This window comes from Chiloscyllium punctatum, chromosome 11, assembly GCF_047496795.1.
Source record: "Chiloscyllium punctatum isolate Juve2018m chromosome 11, sChiPun1.3, whole genome shotgun sequence".
Lineage (NCBI taxonomy): Eukaryota > Metazoa > Chordata > Chondrichthyes > Orectolobiformes > Hemiscylliidae > Chiloscyllium > Chiloscyllium punctatum.
Window position 1 is genome coordinate 24,927,808 of NC_092749.1, and position 16,307 is coordinate 24,944,114.

The 16,307-nt window shown below is 40.6% G+C and overlaps 1 protein-coding gene across 1 annotated transcript in view; it reads right to left on the reverse strand.

The window, feature by feature from the left end:
• Window positions 1–16,307, reverse strand: part of rasgrp3 (RAS guanyl releasing protein 3 (calcium and DAG-regulated)) — a 139,748-nt gene that overhangs the window by 18,763 nt on the left and 104,678 nt on the right. The window contains exons 8-12 of the mRNA XM_072580503.1: window positions 12,855–12,971; window positions 11,648–11,923; window positions 11,181–11,261; window positions 9,852–9,965; window positions 6,797–6,912 (exon numbers count right to left, since the gene is read on the reverse strand). Of these exons, the coding sequence (XP_072436604.1) occupies window positions 6,797–6,912; window positions 9,852–9,965; window positions 11,181–11,261; window positions 11,648–11,923; window positions 12,855–12,971 (704 nt within the window). The remainder of the gene's footprint in view (window positions 1–6,796; window positions 6,913–9,851; window positions 9,966–11,180; window positions 11,262–11,647; window positions 11,924–12,854; window positions 12,972–16,307) is intronic.

Here is a 16,307-nt window from a genome sequence, read left to right on the forward strand (position 1 = left end):
TTGTGAGGATGGACATTAGTGAAATGCAGAGACCAAAAGCTGAACTTTTCTTTGGATTTAGATGCAGGGCTGTGAGAAAGCTCAGTTGTACGTTGGGCTGACTTCCCAGATAGAATCATAGAGACCCTACAGTGTGGAAGCAGGCCAACCCTCTGAAGAGCATCCCATTGAGACCGACCACTCTCCCTATCTCTGTAACCCTGCATTTCCCTTTGCTAATCCACCGAGCCTACACATCCCTGGACACTATGGGTAATTTAGCATGGCCAATCCACCTAACCTGAAAATCTTTGGACTGTGGGAGGAAACCGGAGCACCTAGAGGAAACCCACACAGACATGGGGAGAATGTACAGACTCCACACAGACAGTCGTCTGAGGGTGGAATTGAACCTGAATCCTTACCCCTGTGGGGTAGCAGCACTAGCCACTGATTCACTATGCTACCCAGTGCCAAAGTATTCCTGGTCTGGAAAGATTTCCTGGGGCAGGATGCCGCAGGAAACGGCAACCTACTCAACACGGGCAGGCTGGGATGTAGACAGAATCAGATTCGGGACCATGTTCACCCTGTCAGTCTGGAGATGGGCTGGAGATGACTCCCTAGCTGTGCAGTGAAGGGTTGTTGGTGGGTCTTCTGACTGGTCTAATGAAGAGCCTCAAGTATGCATTGGCCAGGGTAATCCACACTGACAGTCCTAACAACCGTGATTATAAAAGCACATGGAATAGGGGCTGCAGGGTACCATTTAGCCCCTCAAACCTGCTTTTGATCACATCTTGGCTGAGCAGATCGTAGCTTGAGACCACTTTCCTCCAATCCACCCTCCCACAGCTCTCGACTCCTCTCAATCTGTCTCATACAGGGGTGAGAGAACTTTGGAAAACTGTGGTGTGCCTTCACTAACTTTAAATTGTCAAAAGTCTTCCAAGATCTTATCAGAACATGTTTCGATCCTAGGCGGATTTGAAAAGGAGGAGCTTTCCTCTCGCTGAGGGCGACTAGAATTAGGAAACACAATATAAGAATAAGATGCCTCTCATTGAAGGCAAAGAAATGTTTTTTTTATCTCTCAGAGGGTTGTTAGCCCCTTCCCCAGAAAGCAACAGAGGCTGGGTTATTGAACTGGTTCAATATAGAGGTAGACTGATTTCCTGATAGACAAGTGAGTCAAGGGTTACCAAATGGCAGACAGCAAAGTGAGGTTGAGGCCACAACCAGGTTGGCCACAAGTTCTCTGAATGGCAGAATGGGCCTGAAGGGTTGATTGGCCAACTCCTTGACCCACATTTCTATGTTCACTTCTGTTGTTAAGGTTCACATTTCTACCTGAACAATGTTTATTTTTCCAGTGGGGTGCACTGGCATCGTGTGCTGTAGGACCTATAATTAGGGCATCCTGCCATTCTCACAGAGATGTATAACATGGAAACAGACCTTTCGGTCCAACTTGTCTGTGCTGACCAGATATCCTAAATTAATTGAGTTGCATTTGCCAGCACCTGGCCCATATTCCTCCAAACCCTTCCTATTCATATACTCATCCAACTGCATTTTAAATGCTGTAATTGTAACAGCCTCCACCACTTCCCCTGGCAACGCATTCCATACACGTACCACCCTCTGTGTGAAAAAGTTGCCCTTATGTCCATTTTATATCTTTCCCTTCTAACCCTAAACCTTTGCCTTCTCGTTCTGGACTCACCCACCCCATGGAAAACTTTGTCTATTTATCCTGTTCATGCCCCTCATGAGCTTATAAACCTTTATAAGGTCACCCCTCAGCCTCGACACTCCAGGGATAACAGCCCCAACCCACTCAGCCTCTCACTATAGCTCAAATCCCTCAACCCTGGCATCATCCTTGTAAATCTTTTTCGAATCCTTTCAAGTTTCACAACATCCTTCCAATAGGAAGGAGACCAGAATTGCACGCAATATTCCAAAAGTGGCCTAACCAATTTCCTATAGAGCCACAACATGACCTCCCAACTGCTATACTCAGTACTCTGACCAACAAAGGAAAGCACACCAAACACCTTCTTCACTATCCTAGCGACCTACGACTCTACGTTCAAGGAACTATGAACCTGCACTCCAAGGTCTCTTTGTTCAGCAACACACCCCAGGACCTTACCACTCAGTGTATAGTTCCTGCTCTGATTTGTTTTTCCAAAATGCAGCACCTCGCATTTATGTAAATTAAACTCCATCTGCCACTCCTCAGCCCATTGGCCCACAAGTTCCCTCTGATCCTTGAGAGGAGCACAACCAATTAGGAGCCTGGCTGGCACAAAGGTGCATCAGCGGGCATCCTAATGACTAAGCACAGGCTAGGGACCTGCAGATGGTTGCTTCCTTATGCCCAGTCACAGAGTGACTGAGCTGAGCAAAGCATGGATTTGTGAATGGCAAGTCATTGTTACTCATCCATTTGACGTCATGAGTGTGGTGGCGGAGAGCAGAGTGCCTTATGGGTGTTTTCTCCACAACCTTTCAGACAGTATCTGAAGTGTTTGCATAAGAGATTTTGTTCTTACTCCACCCAGAGGTGCTATTATGCATAACTGGGTGACTTTCCCACCACCAAAATGATCGTGATACATACCTTTTGCTTTTTATTTAAAACTAGTAACCACCATCAGTAAAATACCAATGTAATCAATTGAACATTTACTAGCAAAACCCATTATAGGCAATATGAACCTTCACAGGCGAGGGGAGGGTGGCAGTAGGGAGAGCAGGAAAGGACGAAATCAAAATGGAGTTGGATAGGGACAAGAGATTATTAGCAAGATTGAACTTGGATAGAATTTGAACTAATCATTTGTTACAGGTTGTAATTGATTAGAAGGTAAAATCTAAGAGTTTACAATAGAGGCAATGTTTTCTCATTAATGGCTTGTAAGAAATGGTCTTCCCATGGGACCATCCTGCAATTTCAGCTTGTTATCCTATAACACTAATGATTTGGATGAACGAGTTTGCAGATGGCACTGTGAGTTGTGTGGGTGGGAGCAGGAAGCCATAATGGGAAACAGGCAGATAAAGAGAATAGATAAATAGCTAATGGAGTTCAATGTGAATAAGTGTGGGAAGAGAACAATGAATCAAAATATTTCCGGAGTAGTGAGAGACAAGGAGGAGGAAAGGGGTTTTGGGGACGAGGTATTCAAGTCACTAAAGGTTAGTGCGCTTGTACAAAGCACTGAGAAGAACTCTTAATAAAATGTTGATCTTTGTCTCAAGATGTCTGGAATACAAAAGGGGAAGTTCTCCAGTTCTACGCAATCTTGTTTGCCTCTGGCCCCATCTGGGAATAGGCATAACAGTTGTTTCACAGACGTTTTTGAATAATTTACTTTGTGTAAATTTCTATTTAAAGTTGGGTTACAACTGCGTGACAGCAACAAAAAAAAAATTCTGTTCTGCAGTGGGGGATTGCAGAAGCTTTCTGGTTGGCTGAAAGATCAATAGGGATTTTTTTCTATTTCACCACGTTAAAAATTATTTATTGAGACATTTTCATGTTCCATTTTTATATCAAAAACTACAAAAAAAACCAAGGGGAATTTTGGACCTCAAAAAAGTGTAATAATATCAACAAATCATTTGAACCCTGACTAAAACTCAACAAACTGAGGATTCAAAAAGGCAGAGTTAAATTGATTGACATCCAACAATAATTTGGATCATTCACAGACACCATGATCTTAATTGTTGTACTTTGTAGAATGTTATAGCACAGAAGGAGCCCATTTGATCCAATGTGCCTGTGTCTGTTCTTTAAAAAAGCCATCAATTTAGTCCCCAGATCAGAGAAAACAGTGGGCCCAAAACTGACTTCTCTGGGTGAGCCCTTTACTCCAGTCTGAAAAACAACCATTCATAACTATTATCTGCTTTTTGACTGTCAGCTGATTCCATTTCTACACAACCCTTTAATCTCATGGATTTTCATTTTGTTAACGGGTTGTCTACGGCTACTTTATCAAAAGGCTTTTTAAAAGTCCACATACTTAATGCCTGCACGTCCTTCATCAATCCCTCTGCATTATTTCACAGAATTGTTCCAATGCAAAATAGGCCATTCAGCCCATCCAATCTGTGTTGGCTCTCTATGGCATTCTCCTACTTTTCTCTCACAGCCCTAAATATTGTTTTCTTTGAATAATCATCTAATTTCCTCCCATCTCCACCACCCTACCAGGCAGTGCATTCCAGACTCTAACTACTCACTGTGTAAAAAAGGTTTTTTCTCACCTCCTATTTGCTTCAGTTGCCAATTGTCTTTTATCTGCGCCCTCTCATTCTTGATCCTTTTATGAGAGAGAACAATTTCTTGATCTCTACTGTTTCCAGTCCCCTCATGATTTTGAAAAAATTTCATTGAAAAGTTCAAAGTTAGTTAAGGGCAATTTGATTTAAACAAATCAGTAATGCCTTTCAATTATTAATCCATGCTAATTCAAGTGACAATTAATTTTCCCCAATTATTGCCTCTAAACACTATCTGCTGATGAGGTTCACAAACTGACATATAGTTGCTAGAAACATAGAAACATTGAAAATAGGAGCAGGAGTAGGCCATTCAGCCCCTCGAGCCTGCTCTGCCATTCAATATGATCGTGGTTGATCATCCAACTCAGCACTCTGTTCCCACTTCCTCCCCATACCCTTTGGTCCGTCTAGCCCTAAGAACGTTCAATGTTTTTTCCTCAACTGCTTTCCATAGGTGTGCCACTCTCAGTGTGAAAAAATTTCTCCTCATCTCAGTCCTAAATTATCAACCCCATACCCTTACACTGTGACTCACTCTTTCCTTTATTGAACAAAGATGTAACATTTCCAATCCACCTGTCCTTTGTCATCACTCCAATACCCAAAAGGAGGATGGACAATTGTAACCTGAACTTCTGCAGTTTTTAACCCTTTCCTCCCTCAACATTCAAGATTTGTCCAACTTGGGCCAGGTGACTTTTCTGCTCATTTTTTATGTATTTAATTTTGATCCTATCTCAGTTCTCAACTAGCTGGATGATAGTCATGCTCTCTACATGAATTGCCTTTCCAAATCTCATCCACTGAATACTCAACTTTTACAATATTCATTCCATTGAAATATAGCTCTACCGCATCAACATTTACACTTGGAATTTGTATTTGCCAGAGTCTTTTTATGAATACTTTTTAGTATTCATTCTTGCAAAATGGACTTGATTGGAAAGGCTAGAATGTGTTACCTTAGTTGACTATTGAGTGGGGACTTCAGAAGTCAGACAAGAATCAACTATAATTGGAAGGAAGGGGATACTCACATGGACTTTGTATAATGATGACAGACCTCCTCTACGGATGACAGTGCTGAACTAGTTGGGGCTTTTACAAATAACTAAACAAACAAACAAACAAACAAACAATCTGACAGTTTAATAGTTACAAATTTTTGTCGAAAAGGGTTGAAGTGAAGTAGAGTCATAGAGATGTACAGTGCAGAAACAAGCCCTTCAGTCCAACTCGTCCATGCCGACCAGATACCCTAACCTAATCTAGTCCCATTTGCCAGCACTTGGCCCATATCTCTCTAAACCCTTCTCATTCAGATACCCATTCCAATGCCTTATAAACTGTTATGCTGAAGCTTGAACTCATACTAGTTCAGGGCTCTTCATTACTCAGTCTGATGTGGAGGAGCCAGTGTTGGACTGGTGTGGACAAAGTTAAAATCACACAACACCAGATTATAGTTCAAAAGATTTATTTGGAAGCACTAGCTTTCAGAGTACTGCTCCTTCAACAGGTAGCTGTGAAGCAGGATCATAAGACACAGAATTTATAGCAAAAGATTACAGTGTCATGTGACTGAAATTATATATTTTTAAACTTAATCAGTCTGATAATTTTTTTCTAATAGAATATGTATTGTTTAAGCATGATCCCTCATGACAACTTTGGTTAATCAAATCGTATGGGTAAATCTTCCAATCCATCTCCTGAAATCATCAGACCGTTAACAATTGGGATTTGAAAAGACAGGCTTGCAAAATGATATGGTTCTCTCCCATGACTGCCCAACAGATTAAAGTGTCCTCTTTGTCTGGCTGTTTTCCAATTATGCAAAACAGTTGACAGCTATACAGGAAAAGATCTATCGATGGTCATTCTGCTGTGTGACTTAAATGGGGGTTAAAATGGACTCCCATCCTTTGTTTTAACCAGTGATGACCTCAGATTTCACATATCGAAGGCTGAGATTAACAGATGGGTAATCAGTGAGGGAACCAAGGTTACGGGGAAAAGGAAGGAATGTGGAGTTGAGGATTATCAGATCATCTATAGTTTTACTGGATGAGGGAGGAGGCTTGAGAGGCTGAATGGCCTACTGCTGCTCCTATGTCTTATGGTTTTATAGCTATGGCAATCCACATTGCTTTCAAAGGATTAAGTCTGTAGGGGTGTTGTTTTATTGGAACAGTATGTTGTCAAAGAGTTGGAGCAGATAATAAGCAGTTTTAGAGTGAAAGAATAAATTGATATTATTTTCATTAAATAGTGGAAATTGAGAGTTCTCTGTCACTCATATATTTTAACAGATTACGAGGCAAGGTGAGTTTTTCTGGGTGTTCAGTTTAATTAACAAGGAGGTTCAACGCTGTGTCATATACACAGACCTGTCTCTGAAATGTACCTGCACAAGGTCATTCCATTTTAAGTACAAGCATATGATAAACAATGAGCAACTTAACCAAGAAATAAAGCAATATTAAATAATTTGGCCATTTGCTTTTGTACTTACTGATCTTTGTCCAACACACAGAAGGAATCCAAGAATGGGAAGTTGGCAGTGATGCTTTCAAAGTTCTCTTGGGAGATATAACCATCGTGATCGTGGTCATAGTTCCTAAATACAGACTAAAATCTCTAATAAGTTTTCAGCAGACAGGTTAACAAATAAAGAAAAGCAATACTACAGTAAAAACATACCAGCTTCTTAATAAGATGGCTGATTAAAAAAGGGCAAGGATAAAAATACGGTAGACAGAGGAATCTTGATTATCTGAAGGACACGGGCAGGGATTATTTCATTCAGTTAATCAAATTCCGGATAACTGAATGCCGGATAACATAGTTTAGTCAAGCACTGGGGCCTTGTGATCTTGCCAAATAATCGAATACTCGATAATCGAATGCCGGATAATCAAGGTTCCTCTGTAATGCGTTCACCTCAAAGGCAGGGATTTGTGTTCAAGTAGTACAGGAAGAAGGTGCCTTCATTCAGACTCAAAACACGGCATCAACAACATTTCTGTGGCCAGGCTGAATTGAAGGTAAACCATTCGCCTGTTTCTGGTGCATGAAATCTGGTGTCCCTTTTTAATTCCAAAACAAACATGGCGAGCAGTACACCTCCCACCAGCCATATAGACACTTTGGTAAATTCATTACTCTGGTATCACCTCTTACAACAACACCACATTCCCCAAACGTGCAGTTCAGCACAAACCTCATAAACAGTGTAAAGCTGACATTTTGCAGGCGATATGATAAAATCACTGAGTATGGTTTGTAATGGGATTCCTAATGACTAATACTAGCTTGATATCTCTATGTTTCTCTTTAGTTCACTTGCCAATGCTTAAATGCATCTCCCAGATTACCAAGTTGTACAAAGGCTGGATTTTCAACCAAGCATTAAACAACTGGGTGTGGGAGCTGGGTCCCACTCCCACATTGCAGACTGTGGTCACACCTACCACAAGCTTTAGTGCTCAGTTGAGGGTGGAAGTTGAGGATGAGAGGGTGGGGGATCAAGAAGGGAGTGGTGAGGCTTGTCATTCAAGCAGTGAAGAGCAAGGGCAAGTGATGGTAAGTTTATGCAACAATATACCACCGCTGAGGTTTACAAAATTATGAGGGGCATGGATAGGATAAATAGACAAACTCTTTTCCCTGGGGTCGGGGAGTCCAGAACTAGAGGGCATAGGATTAGGGTGAGAGGGGAAAGATATAAGAGAGACCTGAGGGGCAACGTTTTCACACAGAGGGTGGTACGAGTATGGAATGAGCTGCCAAAGGATGTGGTGGAGGCTGGTACAATTGCAACATTTAAGAGGCATTTGGATGTATGAATAGGAAGGGTTTGAAGGGATATGGGCTGGGTGCTGGCAGATGGAACTAGATTGGGATGGGATATCTGGTCGGCCTGGACAGGATGGACCGAAGGGTCCATTTCCGTGCTGTACATCTCTATGACTCTATGAGACCATAACTGCCGTGGATCTGGGATGGAAGAGGGGTGTCTCTTACATGTGCATCAGCAACAAACTCTTCCCACACCCCAACTTTCAACACTTCCACATTGACCTAGACACACTCCAGGTTGGCATGGGCTACTAACTAATGCAGTTCTGTGGGAACTAGCCTGTAATAGGCCCATCATTGAAATTAATTGGCCTCAATTAGCTACCCACAACATCCCAATGGGTAGCTGATATGTCCCCAGCAAACAGTGTTCCCGCCAGCACTGATCTACGCTATAACCTTCCTGAAAGTCCAGCCCCACTAACTTGAAGCTTGATATTTACTTTGTGCTGTATTGGCAAGAGTTTTTTAATTCATCTCAATAGTCTCAGACTAGTAAAAGGAAAGGGGAGAGAAATCAGAAAAAGTTCCCATGCCTGATCCCAAACGAGCTCTCGGCATTCAGAATGAAGGATCTATAAGAAGGTCTTAAGCTCTGGAATTTCCTCTGCTAAACCCCTCTTCTGCTTCACCACACTGCCCTCCTTGAAGGCTATTCTTTGACCTGTCTCAAGCTTTAGATTACCTGTCCTACTATCCCCTGATGTGTTTTCATAACAATTTGGTTTGGTCATGTTCTTGTGAACTACCTCAGGGATACATCTCAATGTTAAAGGTGTTATGTATATGCAAGCATGTGTTTACATTGGGTGAAGACAGGGTTCTGCTTGGACTAGCTCTGATGGGCTTCTCCCCCCCAGCCCCACCCCTCCATGCTGATGCTCACCATCACGACCCACGCCAAGCTCTAACCCTGGAGAGTCAACAGGCAGTGCCTTCTGGAGTACTGTGTGCAGTTCTGGTCACCCTGCTCTAGGAAGGATTATTAAACTGAAGCGGGTTCAGAAAAGATTGACCAGGATGTTGTCAGGAATGGTTTAAGATAAACAAGTAGACTGGAAAGGTTAGGACTTATTTCCCTGGAGCATAGGAGGCAGAGAGGTGAGCTTACAAAGGTTTATAAAATCATGAGGGGCATAGATAAGGTGAATGACTAGGGTTTTCTCCCTGGAGTGGGAGAGTTTAAAACTAAGGGGGGATTTTAAGGTGAGAGGAGAAAGATTTAAAAAGGACACGATGGGCAACTTTTGTTTTTAACACAGATTGATTTGTGTGTGGAATGAACTGCCAGAGAAAGTGATGGATGCAGGTACAGTTACGTTTAAAAGACATTTGGATAGATACATGAACAAGAAAGATTTGGAGGGATGTGGGCCAAGCACAGGCAGGTGGGACTAGTTTAGTTTGGAAACATGGTCAGCATGGACTGGTCAGACCAAAGGGTCTTTTATGTGTTATATGACTCAATGAGTCCATGAGACAGAGTCATGTTCTGGCAGAAACATTCTCTGCCCTAATAAATATTCTTCCTGAGGTTGAGTAAGAGCCTTGATCTGCTTCAGATGTACCTTTTCTTCATTTGCACTCTATTCAGTTGCACATCAGTAAATTTGACAGCCAGCACTGTGAAACTATGATGTAAACTTACACTCTAACCAATAGCAAGCATGAGAGCCTTCCTGAAACAGCGTTCATTAAAATATACTTACATCAACCATTTTGCGGATGTGCTTATTGATGACAGTAGGATCTGGCTTTGGTGTCAGCCCAGGTGCCCAGTCTACGAGTGCCACATGTTTGTTCGGGGTGGTTGGGGTGCTGGGCTGTGAAAGAAACACACCAAATTCATTACTTTGTATTGCATTGTGGTGATGTCATTGGATTTGAAATCCACATGCTCAGACTTGGTTCAAATCCCAAATTCTAAAAGTTAACTAAATAGATCTGGAATTAGAATCTAGCCTAAGGTGATCATGAAACAATTGTTGTAAAAACCCAGATGGTTTTCTAGTATCCTTTAGGGAAAGAAATTTGCTGTCCTTACCTGGTCTGGGCTATATGTGACTCCAGACCCACGGCGATGAGGTTGACTCTGAAATAGCCTAACAGTTCTATCAAACTATTGCAAAGCCGAAAAGAAATAAATCTGGATGGACCCACTTGGTATCAACCTAGATAGCAGAAAGGACAATTGCAAACTCAAACCTGTTGACCTTGCAAAGTCCTTCTTACCAACACATGGAAGCTTGCCCTAAAATTAGGAAAGCAGTCCCACAGACTAGTCAAGCGTCCTAGCTTATAGGCATTGTCCCAGACCCCACCATCATCTTCCCTGGGTATGACCTGTCTCAGTGTTGGAATGGGATATAGTCGGGAGAGAATTGTCCCAGGTGTCTCCAACATTGACTCTGGCCTCTTGAAGTCTTGTAGCATCAGGCCAGACATGGACAAGAAAACCTCCTGTTAATTACCATCTCGTGTTCTCCCATAGCTGAAGGATCATATTCCATGTTGAACACAATTTGGAAGAGGGCATGAGAAACAAATGCTGACACATGTGGTCAAAATAGAAAAAAAAACCTTCTGTTCTTTTCTTCCTTATACACCAGCCTAGCCTTCCCTTCTGACTGGTATCAATCATTGTGGCAACACAGCCTGAATTAAAATATATAAAAGCATGCATTACAAAGTGTCTTCGACTGAAATCCTTTCACTGTACAGATGTTATTATTGCAGACATCATCTTTCAGGTGAGGTATTAAACAAAGGCTCCAACCATGCGTTCAGTAAAAGATCCCATGTGATTAACATAAAGAGAGAGTTATCCCCAACGTCCAGGTTGGGGATAACTCTCAATCATTACCATATGGCTACAGGTAATCTGGTCATGATCAGATTACTGGTTTATGGGAGTTTACAGTGTGTAAACTAGCAACCATGAGTTCTGCATTACAACAGTGACTACATTTTGAATCACTTCACCCATTGTAAAGCACTTGGAGATATCGGAAATAAAAATGAAAATGAAAGCTACTTACCGTCGATTTAGGATTCCTAGGTTCACGAAGTAGCGATAATTCATAGATTTCATCCTCTGTGTAGTATAAATCCAGGGAAAGCTGTGCAAAACATACAAGTAGCAGTGTTTCTCAGGGTCACTTGAACTTCACACAATGATTATTTCCAATTTGCAGATCTGAATCAGGAATTACCCTGAAACAGTCTGAAGTCAGCGGGCATAGCTGGGATGGTGGGGCAGGAAGGAGATGTGGGGAGTTAAGCATCATAATAGAGTCTTGTCACCCTGTTCCTGCTCAGGATGGTGAATTTCAGTGAATTTCAGCCCCGAAATACCTAAAATGATATGATGCCAACCAGCCACATATTACTCACACATGTATATGTATTTACATGGGTATAAATGTATGTAATCAGGGATGTACACACGCATACACACACTCACATATGTATACATATAGAAACATAAATACACACTTAAACGTACCGTCAACAGGTGTATTAAATCCATATTTGGTTCTAAATGCGGATTTGCATCCTGAAGGGAAACCAGTTCATTAAATGTAACATACAACTGCTGCATTTTAACAATGTTCACTTTATTATCGTCTATCCAGTCGGAGAAAGCTACATGGACGGCAATCAGGTCTTTCAAGTGAACTCCCAGGATCGGAATCTTGAAGCCCTCACATTCAGCAAAGGCCTTCCGGTAGTTGCAATAATTCCCATTTGAGGAGACGAGTTCGGTCATTTCATTCCAAACCTAGTGATGAAAACAGAAACAAACATAGGAGAGAAGATTTAAAAGAAAAATACCTTTTGGAAACACAGAAGGTCACATTAAATAAAGTGGAAACTTTTCCATTAATAAACTATCCCACACATTGAAACATTCTCTCTTAAAAATGGCCCGAATATAGATATAAAGGATTTTGTATCAAGCTATGACTAGAGCTGGATATTATATTCTGGCGTGTTCTGAATATTGTACTATTTTAAATTGGAGGAATTGTTCCCTTGTTTCAGATACTTCCATTAGATAGGCAGAGGGGAGAGGGACCAATATCATACTTTAAAATCTTTGAAAAATAAATGCATGAATAAATTCACGCATGCTCAACACAAGGTGATCTGACCAAGTATTGGAATGATAAAACCCTGTGTATGAGTTGAAAACCCAATTGTTACATCCCTTTTGAGTTTTCTGATGGTAACCCAGAGAGACCTTGACAAGTTCAGGGATTTGGTCAGACTGAACAGAAAATGAAAGCGATATCTGGAATTTATAAGAATTTGCAGGCAAGATGGGTTAGCAGAATCTACGCAAGGACAGATGGTAGGTAGTCAACAATGTAATACATGGGGATAATAGAAAGATACAAATAACCATTACCTCATAATGTTAACATTGTACATTTTAATGCAACAATAAATGTTAACATCTGCATTGACATCAGAGGATGCAAGATCGCATAGGACTGAGACCTGAATGGAAGAGTTTCTAGTGAAGCCCAGCTCAACCATGTGTAACTAGGTAGTAAATGTCTGTCAACTTGCACATGTCTGGTGGGCAGCCCTCATCCGTCAAAAGCACCCAGAATCTCGGCATGATATTTACACGAAAAGGAGGAACAAGCCAATTGGTCACTTCTTAGCTGTCCATTTTTGCATTTTTCTGGCACTTGTTATTTTACCTTTGTAACTTCAGGAGCAAGGTGTGAGCAAGTTTCCTTCAGGCGGGATATGGCACTGTGGCTTAAGCCTCCCACAACAGCCATCAGCGTATTAAAATTCTGGAGCTGGAGTAAATTCTGAAACAAACACAGCAGAGTATTAGACTCTTTGTGAAAGATATTGAAGCTTAGCTCCATTTCTGCATTATATTCAAAAATATGGTTCCTGGCCAGAAATCATATAGTAGGTCACACTTCTACAGTTCCACACGTGCTGTGTATTTATACAGACAGGTATCCAACCTGAAATTCTTAGGATGACTGAATCTTGATACAAATGGATAACACTATTTTCTTGAGCAGAACTGAACTATGTGCCACATAGAAGATGTGATTCATGGATTCAGGATCTTAAAAATAAAAATCTAGCAATACAGGAACACTGGTAGACCATTAAGCCTTTTGTTGCTGTTCTGCATTCACTTAGATGAAGATTGACCTGTACCTCAACTGCATTTAATTACCTCCATTCTGTAACCCTTATTATTCTGGCATAACAACAATCTATCAAACCTCCAGTTTGAAATTTTCAGTCCAGCAACATTATGGAGAGCAGTTCAAGCTTTCCGCTACCCTTTGTGGCAAGAGAGTTTCCTGGCAGCATTGAATAGTCTTTCTTTCAGGTAAAACAGTTTTTCTCTATCTATCCCACTAAGCTCCACTATGCCTCTAAGAATGCAGAGAGCCTCCCCTGTAAACAGTGCAGTTATACTGCATTCTTATTTAACAAATTAAAAGTTTTGTTTTTTCTATTTACAGAAGTAAGAGTATTCAAGGGAAAGGGATTATAATGGATATTGCAGAATTTGAAAACTTTCAAAATAAGAAATAAAATTATAGTAGAAAGATATGGCTGGGAAAATATTATGGCCTCAACATTACTGAGATGGGCCAAATGGATCTCAGGGATGGAAATCTTAGAGAGAACAGTTCTTAAGATACAGGAATGCTTCACACCTAAAAACTATTTCATAAGATTTCACAAGATGTGCATTAAAATATACTATTGTAATTAATAGAACTTACAGTTCATAACTTTATACCTCACCTGAAAATAAAAGAGGGAACAAAAACTTTTTAAGACTTTTTACAAGCTTTTAACAATTACCCTAATCTGAAAATAACAATTTTGAATGACCAAGATTTAGCAGAAGAGTTCAGCTTTCAGGAGGATCCACAGATAGTTTAATTGATGATCTCTACAGATTAACAGAAAGCTGTGACAATGGAACTTTGAAATTAGAATTTATGAGAGACAATGCTTGTTGGAATTATTGATGATTGTTTGTCAGATTTAATAAAATGGAAAAGAGTATTTGACTTTGGAAAAAGTTGTTTGAATTGTGTTTGAAGCAGAAACCAGGAAGAATCACACACAAGAAGAGAAGGACAACATTTTAAGGTATAAACATTCTAAAGGGACACCCAACAAGGCAAGACAATAAGTAAACCAATCAGCAGTTGGTAACAGTCAGTGTCAATGCTGCTGAATATAAAAGCCTCACAAGTTCAAGGAGTGCCCAGCAATGACAATAAAATGCTGCATTTGTTAAATTACAGGTCACCTCCAGAGAATGTGCAGACGTAGGATGCAATTTCAGAGCAGTAAAGTGTTGCATTCCTACTTGTGCAAAGACATTAATGTAACAGATACACCAGCATTTGTAAAGATATCCAGTACATTCCTAAGTGATGATGATGATCCAAACAGCCCACATTCATCAAAAATAAATTTTCAGCACAGCTAACCGACTTTCACTGACTTATGGTCCCCATTACCAACTTTTCTTTCTCCTTGGCTGACCATTATCCATCCCTTTATCTGCCTACTATCTCGGTCTCTCTCCCTTTCTGGACTCTGTGACCATTCCTCACTGACACTTCCTCCCTAACCACCCCCTGTCTTCAACATGTATACCACCTGTTCCTAGCACTAATAACTCTGAAGAGGACTCAGTGGACCCAAAGCAATAACTCTGCTTTATCTCTATAGATGCTGCCAGATCTGATGAGGTTCTCCAGCAATTTGTAACTTTGTTTCAGATTTCCAGAGTCCACAATTCTTTGTTACATTTATCACATTTGTCAGAATCTGTTTAGGTCAATGGGAATCTCATTAATTTTAAGCTTGATATGGGCCAGGTGTCACTGTTGCATTAGATCAAATAACAGGGTTAAACAAACTGAAGACATGACTTACAGATATGAAATATGGTCAAGCTTAGAGATATGCTACAAGCAATCCAACAATAAAGAGTGTGAGGGAGGTGACAATGTACATATGTTTCAGACTCAACACTTCTCACCCTTGAACCTGCACACACACCTTGATTTCAATATCCTTAAGGCAATAGGAAGTGTTCATTTAGTTTCAAGAGTCAGTGGATAGACCAAAGTAAACCCAGTTATGCCAACCAAAACATGAATTGCTGGAAAAACTGAGCAGATCAGGCAGCATCTGTGGGGAGAAAGTAGAGTTAACCTTTCAGGTCCAGAGACCCTTCTTAAGGGTTCTGTAAAGTCTATTGAAGGAGAAGGCAGAGATAAAGTAGTGGTGAATGTACATGCATATACAAACGTTGGAAGAGATGTTGTATAAGCTTAAGGCTCTGATAGGGTTCAATTGGGAACTGAATTAAGTGCCACCTAATCTGATGACATCAGACAGTATTGGTGGAGAAAATCAGGACAAAGCTTTGGATCAGAAGAGGACAAATGTGTTATCCAAACCTTCCAATAGTGTCAGTAACAATCTCCAACTAACTTATGTAACTTGTAACTAATTGCTGTTGTACAACTAGCTACATCTCATTAAGACAAGATCCCCTTCTTGTTAGGACTCAGTAGTAGTTGCTGCTCTGCCATTGTAAACCAAATAAGCCCTTACACCAACTCAAGGTAAGAGGAGTGGTAACAGTATAGTCTACCCATGAATACCACAATGGACACATACACATTAACATGAAACAGACCAAAACTCAACAGGATTACTCACCACTAGAAAGTATAGCCTCAGCTACATTGCTTCTCTCAGTATATATGGTTCATAGATTTAACAAACATATTGGCTGTGTTATTAATAATTATATAAAATGACTCCATAGCTCATGAAAACACTGAGGCATGATGTTCAAATAGATAATAAGAGATATGTGAATAAAACGACTATCACATTGCTAGACGATGTAGACTGCCAAGTATCACCTAGAAATAATGTCTGATGCAGGACTTAAAATATTCCAAACAGGCAGCTGTCATTCAAACCAAATGCTATTACATTGTTACACATTAATTTTTACTTTGTTTTAAGAGCTGAACGATAGGTTTCTTTGCTTAGTAATCCTTTCAACAAATTCCAATCACCTCTCTGACTCTGTGATGTTGGCACTCACATATTTCATGTTCTGTTTCTGT